General features: G+C 36.5%; 1 protein-coding gene across 1 annotated transcript; it reads right to left on the bottom strand.

Annotated features, from left to right (window-relative positions):
- Nucleotides 1–6322: 6322 nt before the first annotated feature.
- LOC121774740 lies at nucleotides 6323–11749 on the bottom strand. The gene is made up of 11 exons (XM_042171617.1): nucleotides 11259–11749; nucleotides 10739–10781; nucleotides 10078–10131; nucleotides 9557–9620; nucleotides 8936–8992; nucleotides 8660–8766; nucleotides 8524–8562; nucleotides 7734–7822; nucleotides 7573–7651; nucleotides 6763–6810; nucleotides 6323–6658 (listed from the first exon to the last, which is right to left on the bottom strand). The coding sequence occupies exons 1-11, from the start codon at nucleotides 11555–11557 to the stop codon at nucleotides 6578–6580; spliced, it is 960 nt and encodes a 319-aa protein (XP_042027551.1). The 5' UTR covers nucleotides 11558–11749; the 3' UTR covers nucleotides 6323–6577.
- Nucleotides 11750–19337: the final 7588 nt, after the last annotated feature.

Genomic DNA, 19337 nt, shown 5'->3' with positions numbered 1-19337 from the left:
TATACAATGTCAATATGAAATTGTATTGACATTGTCATGTCTTTGTGTTGATGTATTTCATACATTGTGTTTCTAAATCCTAAATTTGATAGTTGCTATTATCTTTTTGATATTAAAAAATGAAAACGAAATTACACATGACAAATTATAGACCACAATATTTCTATAATCATGTGGTCTTAAATTAGTTGTAGTTAGCAATTAAATGATGAGTTAACAATTGATCACTCCCATACACGGATAATAATATATACCGTAAAAATGTACTTATACCGTGAATACTGAATATATTTATACATATATTATACTTCATCCGTCCCTTAAAAATATGACTTTTTGAAGAAGCACGTGTTTTAATGCATAATTGGAGTATTGTTAGTGGAAATGGGTTCACTCATTAGAGATAAAAAAGTTTTCTAAATTAGATAGTTCATAATTTTAAGAGACAAACTAAAAAGAAAATAGTTTATATATTTAAGGGACGAATGCAATATATATACTCCCTCCGTCCCGTAGAAATACCGTATTTCCTTTTCCGTCCGCCTCAAAGAATTAGTCTATACCCATTTATGACAACAATATTCTCCTTATTATTTTTTTTTTATCATTTATAGGTCCCACCATTTACTACATAATTTCAATTAATTTTTCTTCTTCTTTCTTCTCTCTTAATATACCAATCAAGTATTAAAATTGAGTGCCAAAAGAAGTAATCATCTATTAATATTGGAGGACGCAAGAATCATGGATAAAATATTAATTATCACATACATATATAGAGAGGACGATCCAGATTGATCAATCATCAAGAATTTTTTTTATATAATTTTCCATTTAATTATTTATCACATACATAGCGATGACTATCCAGATTGATTGGATTTTTGCACAATTCTGAAATTTTGAATTTTGAAAAATGTAAATGTGAACCAATTAAAAATACTACAGAAATATCCGATCCAAATTTAGAAAAAAGACACTAAATGAAATACTACAAAAATATCCGAATGGGGGCCACTAGGGAACCAATTAAAAATACTAGTACAAAAATATCCGAATCCAAATTTAGAAAAAAAATCACTAAATGAAATTGGGATTGTTAACTTTTCTAGTTTCAAGAAAGCCAATTATCCAAACTGAAAATTATAACCAAATTTAATGTTCCTTTTGTCCACTATTATAAGGCCACATTCAACCGGACACATACTTTAAGAAATATAATAGAAAGTGGGTAAGAAAAGGTTAGTGGAAGGTGAATCCTGCTTACTTTTATAACGAAATGTGGGTGGAATAAAGTTAGTGGAACGTGAGATCAATTACCAAAAATGAATGAGACTTATTGGTAGATGGACAAAAATAACAAAATGAACACTGATGGACGGGTGAAGTACTTATTTCCTCTATACAATCATTAAGTAGTTCATCTGAGATTAATATTGTTTTAAAAAATATGAAGAATATGAATGGAAAAATATCATACTATCAAAGTAATTAAATCTCCAAATTATAAAGTATAATACTCCCATCCACAAAAAATTGTCATTTTGGAATATATGTCCACAAATTAAAATCCTACCCACAAAATTTATAAAAATGGAATTTTGTTAGTTAAGCTAGAAAATTAAAGTAGAGAGAAAAAGAAGTAATATGCAAAAAATTCAATCATTAAGTTCTTTTCATACTTTATTCTCTATTCACGAACTCAAAGAGAAATAGAAATATATCAAGGATATAAAAGCTTAGCAAAAAGAAGTTCATTCCAAGTATTTACCCTTCTCAATCGGCATAGGTCGTCGGGTCCGCGACCTGCTCGGGCGTCAGACGGCTCCATTTCCTCTTATAAACGGATATGTGTGCGTCCTTTCTGTAGCTCGACAACTGCGTGATGTTGAGAAACGTTATCGGATTTCTCAACTTCACGAACTCTTCCCCTATCACCTTCATCACACTCTTATCGTTGTCTAATCCCAAGTATTTACCCTTCTCACATCTATCCTCACTGTCTCGTTGTAGCAATTGCCCTTCGCATCACCTCCCAATTGAGTAGCTGATAAGGGTAATTCCCTTATCAAGATGTCGGGGACGATAAAAGAGATAAAAGAGAAGTCCCGTGAGGCGGAATCCCGTCGACAACTCAGGCTTAAACAAAGTGTGTAAAATAAAACAGAAAGAAAAGTAAATTCATATATTCATTCATTCGTTTTTTGAAAGGAATAACAGTGACACCTATTTATAATGCTAAATACCCTAACTTAAGGAGCAAGACAAAAGATATGGAAAAGATATGCAAATCCATAATTAACTAACTAAATAATAATAATAATAATAACCGTATCAACTCCCCCGCGGTTAAAATTCACCTTGTCCTCAAGGTGGGAACACGAAGAAGCAAAGAAGAGAGTCGCTGATAACATAAGCTTGACGAGATCTATCACCTCCGGGATCAAACGCACGTCGAACAGCTGAGTGTCTTCCTTCATTATCTCCATAAAAAATCACCAAGGCGGGCTCGTGATAATTCAACGCTAAAATGGGGATCTTGTCAACGCGACCACGAATGCTCAAACAACACGAGTCCATCCAAGGAGGGATCAATTGTGCATCTGCGTCGAGCAATGCTAAACGGTAATTCATAACTACAACATTACAGATACGCAAATCCACATAGAAATCATCGGTGTCCTCTTTTATCAAAGAAGAGTTCATCATCTTCCTTAACATCAAAATATCCAACCTATCATGAACATTTCCTTGAAGCCAAACCTTGAAATCACTTTCGATAATCGGCAAGAAAATAGGCAGTGGCGGAGGTGTTGGCTGAATCTTTGAGACTACTGTACAAGTAGAAGCATATGCATCCTTAATTTCTTCTTGCAACATATATTCCGAGGTTTTGCCTCATCTAGTAGCTGAAATTTTGGAAAGCCTCATTTGCAAATCACAAAAGGAACGGACAGATGCCTCAGCACCACCATATGAATCTAAAGAAGAACTCGAGCAGGCAAAATTTTTGGCATCATCACATGAGTATTCATTCCGTGCATCTAAAATCGATGAATCAGGCCCCTCTCCTTCGTGCACCTTCATTCGAGGTCCTACACAGAATTAAAATTCCCTTGTTCCCTATCAATCCTTCCAAATAAAATCAACCCCGAAAGAGAAGAATCTATTTCGGTCATTGGGTATGATCATGTGGATGAGGGGCACACCATCGACACGAACTGGCCCCGGTTTAGAGAGTCGCCCACAAACATCATTCTTTTATCTCGCAGAGTTTCTAGCATTAATGTCGCGTTGAAACTGTGTGTTTCATGCATGAGGTGTTAATTTTGAGCCAAAGTTAATTGCATAATGTTGGTTGTCAAGAAAATTACTTCTACTGTTCTTCCATAGTTGAGACGTTTTTTGGCGGGAGATTCAGAAAAAATATGTTTATTGTATGCGTTAAATGACGTTTTTTACTTTTTATCATTTTTTATAGTGGATCTCATATTTCACTAACTCATTTCTACTTACATTTTATTATAAAACTAATATATAAAAGTAATACTCACATTTCACTAACCTTTTCAACTCACTTTTCATTACATTTCTTAAAACCCGTGTCGGGTCAAAGTGGGACAATATTTGGGGGACGGAGGTGTTGGCAATTGAAACATAAAATGAATGTAATAATATCCCACATCGGTGTACACAAAGAGCTTAATCCACTATATAAGTCTCATGGGCCCCTCCTCCTATTACCAATTGGTTTTAGGATGGAACCCATGGATTTCTATCATGGTATCAGAGCGGGTTGCCGATTGTGGGTCAAAATATCTGGGTTGAAACCGAAAAAAAGACTGACCCATCAGTATATCTAGGCTTAAAATTTGGGTCAGTGGTCCAACCGATCGAAAAAAATTGGGCCAGTTGTCCAACCGATTATAAAAACAAGTCCAAATTTGGGTCAGTGGTCTAACCGATCGGAAAAAATTGGGTCAGTTGTCCAACCGATTATAAAACAAGTCCAACCCCTCTAAGGTTCACCTTGAAGGGTTTGAGGGAGGGTGTTGGCAATTGAAACATAAAATGAATGTAACAATATGTGTCCACAAAGAGTAGTTTAGAACCTTGGAGGGGTTGAGGGAGGGTGTTGGCAATTGAAACATAAAATGAATGTAACAATATGTGTCCACAAAGAGTTTAATCCTTGGAGGGTTTGAGGGAGGGTGTTGGCAATTGAAACATAAATTAAATGTAACAATATGTGTCCACATAGAGTTTAATCCACTATATAAGTCTCATGGACCCCTTCTTCTATCACATGTGAAACAAAATTTAAGAAATTTAACGCACCCCAAACGTGCCCAGAAATTTAACACACCCCAAATGTGTGGGCAGGTGTGACACATCGGACTTCAATCCACCCGAACTTCAACCCACCCCTTAAAACAGTTACGCACATTCAACTCGACTCGACTCGACTCGACTCAAAACACGAAAACTCACTTGCTCGCTCAGGGCGGTAGTCGTAGAATTGGCCGCCGAAGAAGCAGCGGAAGTCCTCGCCGTAGAGGATTGTTACGAACAAAATGAACGCGAGAAGGGCGAAGAGGTACGGCGGCAGCCGCGCCCTGCGGAGGAAGGCGGCGGTGCCTTCATTTTTTGTGATAATTTTGTTGTTTGAATGAATACAAGTGTGGATTAGTTTGGAGGAAGGTTTTATTCCAGTTGTTTCATTGGTATGAGGGATTGTTTTGGTTATAATAAATTTGGCATATGTGAATTGGAAAGGAAGGAATATTAGTAATATTTAATTTAATTCATTTTAGTTTAGTTTTGTAACAATGTACAATTATGGTGTTAATGGAAGGTGGAGGGTGCGTTTCGATGGCTATGCTTTACAGTTTGTGACAGTGATTTTGGTTTTGAAATTAATCTTGAGTTTGGATTTTTGGTGACGTTATTGAGATAAGTTAGAAATTGAGTATTGGAAATTTTATTGATATTTATGACTTTAATATTATGGCAAATTGGCAGAAAAATTATGAAGCTCAATCAAATTTTAATATCTTTAATATCTTCTGTAATTTTTAAAAGCAGTTAAAAAATATTTAAATTTAGATTTAATTTTTTAATTATTTCAAAGTGAAAAGTTATGGTTTACGTATGTGTAATATTGTTCATATTTTTCAATCAATTGATTTGATTTTCTTAATGAATCGACTAAAACAATATTGTTTAACTCATTGAGGATAGTTTTTAATTGTCATATCAGATAAAATTTCATAAATAAAAAACATCATGTGAATATTGGTTTCTTAAAACTCGTGCTCACACCAATTGTGACTCCTATTATGGGATAGAGGGAGTATATTAAGAGTATGTAATATTGATACAGGAATTCATAATTAATTAAACTTACTCTTACAATTAAAGAGAAACCAATATTTATATAATCATTCTCATTTACTTTTTGGGTCATTTCTTTCAGATATAGTAGGAGTATGAGTTAAAAATCCTGGAATTCAAAATTAATTAAACTTACTCTTACAAATAAAAGAGAAACCAATATTTATATGATCATTCTCTTATACTCCCTCCGTCCCACAAAAATATGCATTCATTCTTTTTTAGTCCATCCCATAAAAACATACACTTTCTAATTTTGGAAAGTCTATTCTCTCTAATGAGGTGAGACTCATTTTCCACTAACAATACTTTACTTATTTTTTCTCTCTACATCTCTTTTACTTTATCAATTTTACATTAAAACTCGTGCCGTCTCCAAAGTGTATATTCTTTGGGGACGGGGGAGTACTTTTTGTCATTTCTTTTAGATATATGAATTAAAAATCAAATGATTAATAGCAATGATGGAATCACATGAATGGAAAGCTTCCAACTTTGCTTGGCTTCAAATACAAGTGTTATAGTGGAAAGACGATAAATCATTTTCTTCACTCATGGGTCATGTAATTGATTAAGTATGTGTTTGGAAAAACAAGATAGATGAACTTATATAAAGTGTTACTCCATATGAATGGTTTTGGTAAGAATTTGGTGGGGAGTACCTATGCTTCTTGGTGAAACTTCAACTTCAGTAGTTGTGATTTTGTCCCAAATTTCGTGAGTTTCTTTATCAATTGAAATTGGAAATCATTGTACAGTTATCAATAAAAGAATCATTTGAGTAGGTGCAACAATATCCCAATTTCAACGTGAGATATTTTACCGAGTTACTCTCCTACAAATAATAAATGCCATTAAAAAAAGTAGAAGTTGAAAATAAGTTGTAGCATCCTTATAAACTAACAAAACATGTAGATGAAAGCAAAAGTTGATAAACTAAGATTTCATTATTAAACTAAGACCATCTATTTTCAAAAGAGACTACCAACAATAGACAATACTCAAGATGCTACACATCATCTGTAAAAAATGTGACCAACTTGAGCAAGAATTAAATCATCTTTTGCACAAGCAATTTGTAGATCTCTCGCAGAAGTATAGGCGGGCGTAAATAACCCTCAGCCGTAGAGCTCTTGTGCTCTCAAAAGTTAAGCTTCGCAGCAGTGACAAGGAATGATTCAGCTCAGAAATCGACTGGAGAATACGAGCTCCTGTGTACTTGTGAAGGTCCTGTGAATCTCCGAATCAAAGAGTGATACAAATTCTGCAGACAATACGGTGGGGAGTTAGAAGATATACGAAAGTTAAGTAGGCAGAAAGTCTATCAACGACGGAAGGGATAAAGCATGATTGTCAAATTGGATGTACCTGTATTCTATGTGGCAAGCTAGCCCACAACTCCAGGTTGGGAATTACCTGAATATCGAAATCAACAGATGTATCAAATCACAGTGATGCAACTGAAGAAAAAAAGGTACGGCTCCATGACCAGATTCTGTTTCTTCTAATTCATGAAAAATACATTGCAGGTTGAAAGAGGCCAGCACCAAAGCCTTGTCTTAAGTATAAATACTTAGCGGCATACTAAATATTCACATACAGATATCTTCATAAGGAGATCATGATTCTTCTCTAACATCGTACAAAACCATGATCATGGAACAATTGAAGCACGGTTTTAAAATGTATTTTAAGCCTAGAGGCATTTTCTAGTGGCCCCGCAATGGAATTATGAGTCAACTCTTTAGGTTTTAGGTGGATTTTAGGTTAATCATGTTTTATGTCCCCAACTTTTATTTTTTTATTTAAAATACTATATTTTGGAGAAAAAGTCAATTTATGTCTCATTTGTTGGGAATATTTTTTGAAAATCGTAAAGTAGGGGGACACAGAACATATTGAAAAACAAAATTCGCTGCAATCAAACTATAACTCACTCACCTAAGAGCTAGGCAAAGTGAGCTAACTCATCGTTTTGTAGCCAGATTATGTCAAGCAGGACATAAATCAAAAGTTGAGGGGGTTTTTGAGGAGAAAGCGCAGGTCTAGGATATTTTTTTTATGAAAGTTGGACACACAAAACATGATAACCCAAAAATATACAACACCTATTATGATCAATAATAAAAAAATATTAAAATTATAAATGCATAAGAAAAGGATAGAGGGTCTGCATACATCTATTCCACGAACATGCAGGAAGAAATACCGGTACACCGCACCAGCCAATAAGTAAGATCCAAAGAGGCACAAGATTCTACAAAAAAAAGGAAGAAATGATCTTTTTGCAAACAAAGGGTGCAAAAATAATGGTTCTCACACGCTTCAAATGAACTTACATGATGATGAACGTACCAAACCAGCCCATTCCATTTCCATTAGAGGATATAGTCCTGGGACAACCTAGTGGATGCTTTAGCTCTGTGTTCTGGCAGTTTAAATTAATAAAGTTATATAACAGAATCCATTCTATTTTAGAGCCAAACTACAGACCACTAAAAAAAGAGTCATCTGTAATATTCATAGCATTGCTAATGCAATATCTATGGTTGCGAGATGATACTATGAAGACACACAATGCTCCATTGTATTCATCCTACCAACTGTATGAGGAAAAGATCATAGAAAAAACAAAACACCATCGGACCTTCTCTATATGAAGAAATAATGCTAAAGTTTCTAGATGTAAAAGTCAATTGTTTCAGAAGTGAAAGATAGGGAATTTTGCATAAGATATCCTTAACATCAAAATAGGAGAATTTCAAACACAAGAGGAATTAGCATATTTTATTAAATGTATAATGCATAGAGAAATTAAACTGTTATTGATGTTCTGAAAGCTGACTTGAACTGTTATTCACAAAAGATGATTAATCAATAAAACCCACATTAAGCTACAATTTACTTAAGAATCAACAATGTGACTCATCATTCCATGCCCGAATTATGTCTAGCAGAACTTAAATCAAACTTTTCACATAGTCAAGGGGTTTTTTTTAGAACTAAAAGCTGAAAGTAGGCACACTAATCTGATAAAAACTAAACTTTACAGAAATATGTTTATTTACAGAAACATAAAAAGAAGGTGGTTAGGAAAGACTGAGACTTGACAAGATATCAAGGACTTACATAATCACATACACCAACAATCTCCAACATCTGAGGACCCTGAAAAACAGCAATATGGCCAATTAGTCAAAAAAAATACTAAACCTGATAGTAGCATGATGGAACAAGATGAATCACTATAAGAACTACATCATACTTGAACTCCTTTTGAATTACATATAACTGATACAGAGAGTGAACAGTTGCGCTTCGGGCCACTGTTTGTCATCTTAACAATTATACCTTTTTCAGGACTCTTCTTATCTGCCATAAAGTGGAACCATAAGACCAAATTTTGTACTAAGAACCATAAACATGAAATACATAAAGGTGATAGCCAGTTGTGGATTCTAACACAAAAGGCAAGAATTGTCGAATCAATGTGACTTGTGTTTCAGACTTTCTGTTTTAAAAATTAACGAGAACAACTTACCAAGGACATCAATGAGTGTGCTTGAAGGATGACCAAGACTTGTACAAACAGGATAACCTGCAGTATATTTGATTTTCTGGAATAAATTAACTTAGCACTTCCTTATATGGTGGTGTCTATGCCACATATTAGTTGTATTAAGCAACATAATTTCAAACATTGAAGGCAATAAAAGCAAATGGAATGCACTAAAGAAGAGGGAACGAATAATATTTCCCCTTAAGGTTTCAAATAAACATTTAAATTACCTCAAAAAAATGAATGAATCACAACATCGTCCTCCAAGAGAAATCTAATGTAATTATTAGAACAATGAGTTGGTAAAGGTCAAAAGTATAAGTCAGATCCATAATTATTCGACGAATTCATATACCTATAATCTAAGCCAATGCCTAATCCTAGAAGAACACCTGATGGACCAGACTAAATATACGCCAGAGATAAAAAAAATTCCTCCATCAATGCACACTCCCTAGAACCCTTTTCATTTAACAAAAAGAAAGATCCTACGTAAATTCACTGCTCAGTTTTAATCTATCACTTTTAACAACTCGACAATCATCTATATGACTTTCGATCATAGTTCTGTTGGATAACATAAATGTAGTAGTAAGTACTAACCTTCTATCTTGCTAGAAACAAGTGCACTGCAACCCATACCACAGTGTGATTGACCACCACAGTCCTACAGAAGTAAAAGAATTCACATATCAAAAGTTCACTCAAACTTATAGCTTTCTTACTTCCATTTTTAGATAATAAGGCACCCAACCTAATTGATCAGTCATGTTAATGGTCCAGTGTTCGGTGTTCCCAAATTCATATCAACTGGAATTTTGAATAAAAATTTCAAAGTTGGCAAATGACAAGGTGCAAATGCAATTATTAGTTCTATAGCCAATCCCATCTTTAAATCCCCAAAAGCACTGTAGCTATCCTGTTATCCCAACTCATATAACTTGCAGCAAAAATTTGCTTCCCGGAAACCATATTCTGTTTAACAAATTACCTTCAGCAATATAAATCATGCAATTGGGACCAATACATAAAATTAAATTAACCACTTCCTGAAATTGTTACCATAAACCAATATTTGAAATTAAAATTCATGCGAAACGGTGCCGCTTAAAAGAAGTCATTACCTTACACCCAACGCACATAGGAGGATCATGGTTGAATATCATTGTGTCACATAGCTGCTCCAAGTCAACAGTGAAAATTATATACATAAAAATGTAGTAATTTAATCGACTAAAAGTATCTCAATTAACTCAGCACCCAGAACAATATACAGCTAAGTATCACAAGCAGTCAACACAATGTTATCAAATAGCGGATATGGCAGCGCCATGGCGCTATGGCATGGCGTTCTGTGGTGGAAATGCCATAGCAACATGGCACTGCCATAGCACCGCCATATCCGCCATTTGACAACATTGCGTGTGTACTGCATTTAGGAATGGGGCATTATGCAAGAAACATGGATGTTAGAGCTGTATTTTATGCTTTATTAATTGTTTTAAGAGTTTTAGATGTTATATTTTTGTTATTTTCCAATTTTTGAATTATGTATAAATAATAAGTATTATTTTATTTATTTAATTATTGACCGCCATATCCGCCATATCCGCCATACTAATATGCCATATCCCTGTGGCGGTTTTAGGCGAACCGCCATAAGCCGCCATACGAGATTGATAACACTGAGTCAACGGCAACCCAATAAAACTGACTATACAACTTATATGTGGTAGCTTTACTGAATGGAAAAGAAATCTAAAATAGTAACCTGATGGAGCCAACCTGAAACCAAACGACGGTCCCATTTGCAGCCACCTTATAATACCTAAATCACCCCCAAAAAATAAAGAAAAAAAGAGAGGAAAACATCAAAACTTGTATATTTTCGCTGTGCAATGCAAAGAAGATTCTTATTCAATAGGAGCTTCTCTATGTACACTAGGTGGAATATTGTACAAAGTCCATGAGCACACAAACACGCACATTAGTGCTTATGTCATGTTGAAGAGTACATAAATTAATATACAAGCAACCATGAGCATTACATCACACACCACTTCAAATTTCCTAATTTTCACCTATAAAATTACATCTCAAAATTTTAAACTCAAACGTTCTCCAAATTCCCTAATTCAGCTAAACAACATGCATTCCCATTATTAACAGCATATGTGCATGAAGCTTCTGGCAGCGATATTTTCAGATTATGTTTCAAATTAACAACGAGGTCGCCACAGCAACAGCTACAAATCAATCAAAAGAAGAATGAATTCAGGATAGGCAACAGCATCAGGAAAATTACCCATCTTCACTCAATATGCCGTGCGGAAAATCACGAACCGGCGCGTCCAGGCTGTAGTAGTAGACCATGTTGTTTTTCTCGACATTGAGCTCACACAACGACGACGCGGCGGCGACGCGGTGGAGAATCGCCGCCACAAATACTAGAACGAGAAATTGTGCACCGCCAATTCTCATTTTCTTCTCCGAATCTGGCAAACGACAGCTTCTATCGAAATCCGAGCAATTGGCGATGAATCTCGTTGAAATCGAGAAGTCGCGGGGAATTTGGGAGATGGATGCAGAGGAAATTTGAGGCATGTAATGGCGGAGGAAAATCTTACGGAAAGCCCAATTCTTTTTTTAAATGAGCCCAATTACAACAGCAATATTAAGTTACAAATTTTTATTCATTATACTCATTTATCAAAAGTATTTTGAATTATAAGAAATGGGGAGTGACAAATTGCTAACTCATCATTTAATTGCTAATTACAACTAATTTAAGACCATAGAATTTTAGAAATCTTGTGGTCTAAAATTTGCCACGTGTAATTTTCATTTTTATTAATTAAATCGAAAAGGAAAAAACTACCAAATTATGGTTTTGGATGAAAATGTCAATATAGTGTTTCGAAAATATCAACACAATGCTTTGAGAATGTCAACACAATGCTTTGAGAATGTTAACTCATTGCTTATATTGGCATTCTACATGTATTATATTGACATATTTTATATACTATGTTGACATTTGTTCCTGTACGAAAAAAATTTAAATTAAAAAAAAAATCAAATTTTGACATCGGAACATATGCAAGTGAGATCTCGTTATGTCACGACCGCACTTTGCTAATGATAGCAAAAGCGGGAAATCTGTGACTAATAAGCGGATTTAACGAAACGAGAAAAGAACTCAAGGGACTTGCCGAAAGGCCAATCAATTGATACCGCAAATTAGAATGCAAGTATTAGATTACAAGATCTCAAAATAGAATAATTCATCGTATCAACTAAATCAGAGTTCGAAGGTGAGACTTTGAAAATTCTCACTTGACAAAAGTACAGCGGAATAGGTCCTTACTAAACGACTTCGTGTATGAAGACACGAATCGTAGAGAGATCCACTTGATTATTCAATAGCATCGACTCCGATCAATATTCCTTCCTCTTGACGTTCAACCTGCACATTTATAAATACATGCAGGGCTGAGTACAGGAGTACTCAGTGGACACGTGCCGAAAACAAAACATACATATATAAGTTGTCACCCATCAACAGTATCACACGAGGTTTTTCTTAAAAAGGCCCGAGCATACTAAATTCTTTTGTGATCTTAAAAGTCCGACTGATCAGTCTAAGTTCTTGATATTCTCTCCCTGTCTGAGTATCTAATGTGCCGTTGAAGGTGGCCACCTTCAACAAACACCCTCGCTGGCCAACCTCTCTCTAGGATGGCTCACAGCGCTCGTGCACGTCATTTCGAATAGGATTTGCGGTCCTATTGGGAACCGAATTCGTTACTAAAATTTTGGCATCGCTAAACTCTCGGCATATAGCCCTCACAGACAGGTCTCAAAAAAACAAATATTTTATGGCGTGACAACAACTTTAAAAGAGATGATCACATCTTCATTTTTGAGAAAAGATATTTCATAACTTCAAAACATTTGCTTTATATCCACACTATAGTGCTGGATATTAAAAGAAAGCTCACCTTGTATGCTTATCTCCAATTAACAAATCCTCGGTTGGCTTTACTTGCCCCTTGAATAATTTCCTTTGGAAAGAATAAATAGCGTAGCACGCTAATTAGCACTCGAACTATTTTTCTGAGAAAAGAATGCATGCATCCTATCTCTTAGCTTCGTCTTATAGGATTCTCTTAATCCTACCTCGGGCTTCACTACTCTCCAGAGTTTATTTATTCACTTTAATAACTTTGGAGAATTTCTATTCTCTCTAAAATAATTATTTGGGCACTTATTTAAATAAAATATGGATTATTGGAAAATCCCTTTCTCAATCCTTTTCTTCGGATTTTCTTAAGGCCGCCATGGCGTTGCGGGGCGACGCCGGTCGGCTCTCGCGTCTCTCGTTTCCACGTCCGTCCTTCTTAATACTTTATCCGGGAATTTGACTTATTGAGCTTCAACTCGAAATAAATTCCACTCAACAATATTAAATTCCAAGCCCAGTAAAACTAGGTAGTCCGACCTTGAGTCTTTAAAATCTCTTGGCCCAATCAAATACACCACTTAATTATAGAGAAGAAATTGGCCAATTAATTAATAAATTTCCACGCCCAAGTTCCCTTAAGACCATCCACAATAGGAATAGCCCAGCAATAGCCCAGCCACTGCCACATCAGCAGCACTAAAAATCCTCCTGCCACATCATCAAAACAAGCAAATAGCCCAGCAATAGCCTAGCCATAGCCCAGCCACATAATATCCACATCACTATTAACAAATATATACAAAATGAAATAATTAACAATCACACAATATGCGAAATTTAATTTACGACACAAAAAAGAGAAAATTCACTAATATTAATAAAATTTAAAAAGTACATTAATTAAAAAAAATTACATAATTAAAAAAAACTAACGGCGGTCAATCCTCCGTGCCCATAACTCTTCAATTAAATCCTTTTGGAGTCGAATATGAGCCGCCGTTTGGCGCATGTCGGCATGTGCTTGTAAGAGGCCGGCTTCATCGTTAGGTACCCCACTCCGTACGTTGGGGGCGGCCACGCCGTGGCTTGGACCGGCTTCATTTTCGTCGTTGACCCAATTGGTCAGTTCGCCACCTTCATCTTCGACAATCATGTTGTGCATGATAATACATGCGTACATGATGTCAGCAATGCATTGGACATCCCACATACGCGTTGGACCCTTAATTGCCCCCCATCGAGACTGGAGCACACCAAATGCGCGCTCCACGTCCTTGCGCGCCGACTCCTGCCGTGCCGCAAAGTAGGCCTTCTTCTCATCTCCTGGGCATCGGATCGTCTTCACAAAGACGGGCCACCTAGGGTATATCCCATCCGCCAAGTAGTAGCCCATATCATGTTGGCTGCCGTTGGCGACAAAACTGATGACCGGACCGACGCCCTGACACTGCTCGTTGAAAAGTGGCGACGAGTTGAGGACGTTGAGGTCGTTGTTCGAACCAGCTATCCCAAAATACGCGTGCCAAATCCAAAGCCGGTAATCAGCTACGGCCTCCAGGATCATCGTGGGATTCTTTCCCTTGTAGCCGGACGTGTAGAACCCCTTCCAGGCTGTGGGACAGTTCTTCCACTCCCAATGCATACAATCAATGCTGCCTAACATACCCGGGAACCCATGCTGACTCCCGTGCATCCGCAACAGATCTTGGCAGTCTTCGGGGGTAGGCTTTCGCAGATACTGATCACCGAATACTTCTATCACTCCCAGACAGAAATTCTTCAGACATTGCAGGGCAGTCGTCTCACCGATGTGGAGATACTCGTCCCACATGTCTGCCGCGCCTCCGTAGGCCAACTGCCGGATTGCCGCAGTGCACTTTTGAATAGGTGTGTGGCCGGGTCTGCCAGACGCATCGTGTCTGAAGCGGAAATACAGATATCGAGACTCCAAAGCGTTGACAATACGCATAAACAGGTCCCTGGTCATCCTAAAACGACGCCTGAAAAGGTTGGCGGTGAACCGAGGCTCCTGTGCGAAGTAGTCTTCGTATAGGCGCTGATGTGCAGCTACGTGATCCCGATCAATCACACTGCGGCGGTGGACCACGTGGGGAGGTCGAGGTATCGCCGGCTGCAAGGCACTTTCCATCCATTGGTTTATCGCGTTGGTCGTATAGGCGTCCAACGCCTCGGCCATACGACGTTCGTACTCCTCAGCATCCCCTCCGTTACCACCACTACTACCACCAGCGTTACTCATTTTGCGTTGTTGATCTTGAACAGAAATTAAGATAGAGAGAGTACTCGTTAAAACAAGTGGTGCGAATGAAAATGCCGAGCAAAGCGCGTATATATAGTATTTCGGAAAAAAAAAATTTAAATTTCGCGCTGGGCGGTGCGCTGGGCGATCCGGGAGCTGCAATAGCGCCGAACGGACCGCCCAGCCGACCGCCGAGCGCTACGCCACCGCCCAGCGCTGCGCGATTTCTCTCTCCACTCAGCCGCTGGGCGGCTGCAATAGACCGCCCAGCGAACCGCTCAGCGCCGGCGCTCGGCTGGGCGGTCGCTGGGCGCCTATTGTGGATGGTCTAAAGATTAAATCATTGGGCCCAATTTACTCAAATATACTTCCTCCCCATCGTGAATTTCTCTCTCCCATTCTTATTCAAAAATTGAAATCCCTAGTTTTAGGATTCAGCGGCGGTTTTCCTCACGGCTTCTCCGCCTCGTTAGCAAGCGCTCTAGCCCGCCATCGCCGTCGATCGGCCTCCATCCGAATCGCCGTCTCGACGGAGCCGTCGCTGGAGTCTAGCGGGGGTCATCCTCGCACCGCATCCGCCTCGCACGCTGCTGCTCCGGCAGCGTCGCCTCTTCTTTTTCGACGTTTCTCCGGCAGTTTCACGCCGGTTGCCGTCTCTTGTCCTCCGCCGAACCGTGGCTCTTCCTGCAGCGAAATCAGTGGCAGAGAGAGGCGTCGCCTCAATCTCGTGCTCCAGCAACTCGCCATTTCACTCCACGGAGGCCGCATGGTGGCCTCCGTCTCCGTTCGTTGCCGTCAGGCATCCTCTCAGACAAGAAGCTAAGTTGTCTCCCCTATCCCCTTCTACTCGATTTCTTTTGAGTTAAGATTTGGAGTTCTCGATTGATTTATCGCTTTCGGCACTTGGGTGTTCTTATTTACTGGGAGAGTTTGTTATCATTCTGCTACACAAAGCCTTGTTCTGTGATTCTAGTACTTGGTGTCTACTTTAGTAAGATTGTGGCAAAGACTCTATATTGTGGTTCTTGATTGTTGAGGCTTAGCTTATGTGATATGCTATTGTTGTGGGAATCTATTGCTCTATATTCTTGGCTAAAAACTGTGTTGTTCTACATGATGCGAAAGGGTGTAGTTATGGGGTTTACCTCGCCCAATGAATTCCTCTTGTTTGTTGAATTGCTCTCTTGCCATTCCTCCCATCCCTTGTTGCTCCTCTTATGAATTGTGAAGTGGGGAAGGGGACGATGGTATTTATAGGCAAAATGCCTTGGCCTCTTGTGGCAGAATCTTGGGCATTGAGCTCCTAATTTTGGCTACAACCCTTTTTGAGCTTTAACAATGTTGATCATGCTAAATTGGTGTATATCTGGGGCTGCTCTCCTCGGCTGTCCTTCCAGCCTTGGTGATGAAGTTTCTCTTGCTCCAATGAGCTTGGTGGTGGAGCTTACTTTACTGGGGCCTTTTATCTTGATCCTCTTTTGATGATACTTGCAATCAAAACAGCTTGGCTGACTCTTACAGCCTTGATTTAGGTCCTTGGCTATCTTGTTTAGCTCATCTCGTCCCCTTCTACATTTTGGTTGGTCTCCCCCCTATTCCCCTACTATGAGTCTATTCTAATCTCCTTTCTTGTGAAATTTTTGCAGGTCTATGGCTGCACTTCTTGGAGTGTTGTGTGCTGGAAATCGAGAAGATGTGGAGGGAGAAAAGAGATGAATCTATTACATACTTTGTTTCACTGCCAGTTTTAGCAATTAGCTAAACCTTAGGCTTTGCATAGTTCTTGACCAAAACCTAAGTTAGCTACTAGCTTGATCTTAGTTCCTCTCATAGCTTAGAGTAGGATTAGTTGTTACATGGTGCGGGAATCGAAGTATGTACAATTTGTATTTCCATCCTCCTTGTAATTGTATCTCCAAAATGTACTCTTAATAAAAGCACATTTCTTACTTTCATCATTGAAGTAAACTTCCTTGAACTTCAATTCTTCCAACGAAACACTTTATTTGATCCAACGTTGAGAATTACAACGGAAACATTTTACGCCTTCTAATGAAAATTAATTAAGCTAAAAGAGCCGATTTATCTCAAAGAGGGATCGAAATTTCCGGGGCGTCACACGTTATAATCCTTATGAAATTATCTTTAATCTGATATATGTGTGCGAAAACATAATTTAAATCGAGAAAGTTATATGCGTTTTAAAGTTATGTGATATTTTTCAAAAGTTAGTTATAACTAATTTGTTGTAAATTGATATTAATACCCTTATTGACGTTTTTTTATCGTATTGACATTTCGGGGCTGATGATCTAGGCCCTTGATTTGAATATCTAATTGATATTATTTAATTGTAGTTAGCAATTAAGTATTGAGTTAACAATATAACACTCCCCTATATATATACTATTAAGTTTGTACTAAAATTATGCTATTTTAGTGTTATAGGAAAAATTCCGGAAAGAGAAAAGATAAACATACATAAATTGTACGTCTACTTAATATCCTTAAAATTTTAAATTTAATTGAATTTAATTAAAAATTAATTTTATTATTTATTGTATTATATGTAGTAATAAAAAAGAAGTGATATAGAAAATTTATATCAAATAGTAACATTATTTTGAGCTTGATTCGAATTAATTATACAATATTTAGTAAAAAATATATTTTTTTCTTAAGTATATAAATATTTAGGTTAAAATTTTAATTTTTTCTCGAAGGGTTGCAAAATAATTAGTATAAAATTTATTTTAAATCAATTAATGTTTATAAATCAATTTTTAATATAAAATATTAAAAAAGTTCGATTATATACATACAATTATACATTTATCACTACTCGGAAAGAGCCGCATATGCAAAATCGAGGCCATAAATGGGACATGTTCTTTTTATGCGGTAAAAACATGTCCTATTTTAGTTGTTATTAATTATACGTAAAAAAATAAGTAAGCATTTTTCATAGAAATGTTTGTTACATACTAAGGCCACATTAACTCTATGTATTTTAGTTATATATATCTATTTGATATGATTCAACAGTTCAAAATGATGTTTTTGATGTTATTAATTTTGTAAGTTACGCAATATTTGAAACTAGGTGATGGATCTCATCATTAATAAGGCATAAGTTCATTTATTTTTCCTACATTATATTCAAATAATTTTAAGATGATGAAACAAAGATTTTGGAAGCATATATATTGGCCTCGAGCCATCAAACCAGAAATTGGTTTAAATTCATCTATTGTTCTATTTTCAAAAGGGAATCAGCAAAATTCGAGGTTGCACAAATGTTTTCTTGTTTGTCTTCTATCAGAAATTTCCATGATTTTAATCTTATGCTTTTTAATTCACTTTGACCCAATTTCGCCTCTTCCTATAATGCTCATTTCCTCGAATTCTTCATAAAAGTTGAGGCCATATACTACAAGCTTAAATAATTGCGATTGCTCAAAAAAACCCAAAAAAAATAACAAGAACAAGAACAAGAACATAATAATAAAGTTACGCAGCTATATCATAACTCTCCAAAAAAAATTATAAATTATATTTAATGTCTGCCCCAATATGAAAAAAAAAACGTTAAATAATCTCGTTTTGAGATTTTTTTTACATTTATTTATGTTATTAAGATTACAGTTTCAGTCACAAAAATATTTATATCAATTATAATAAATATAATACTAATGAATTAACTATATAATTCATTTACTACATCGGGCTGCAGATCATTTCCATCTAATAAATCCCCAAAACTATGTTCTAATTCTGTAGCGATTTGAAACCACAAGAATGAGACAAAATAAGGAAGTGAGTGGAAGGTAGGAGAGTTCTAAATTAAAAAAAACTCCCATTATATTAATTGACTAATTGAGATTTTCTCTCAACAATTAGCAGCTGATTAGACGTGTAATTGGTGAAGAAAGTGAAATATGTCGTTGAATATTAAAATATAGGAGTCCATGAACTGAGCACCTTCTTGAATCCCACGTGAACCAAGCTATTTACACACACAATAAATAGTTTTCATATTTTAATTCTTTAACTTTTAATACTCTTCTCAATCATATATGCCGTATCAAAATTGATTAACTAGTTTATTACTATTATATAATTGTACAAATTTATAAGTACGAAAGAATAAAGGATTTGAG

The sequence above is a fragment of the Salvia splendens genome, chromosome 17, assembly GCF_004379255.2.
Source record: "Salvia splendens isolate huo1 chromosome 17, SspV2, whole genome shotgun sequence".
NCBI lineage: Eukaryota > Viridiplantae > Streptophyta > Magnoliopsida > Lamiales > Lamiaceae > Salvia > Salvia splendens.
The sequence above is the reverse complement of the archived record's forward strand: the minus strand, read 5'-3'. Positions and strand labels throughout refer to the sequence as shown.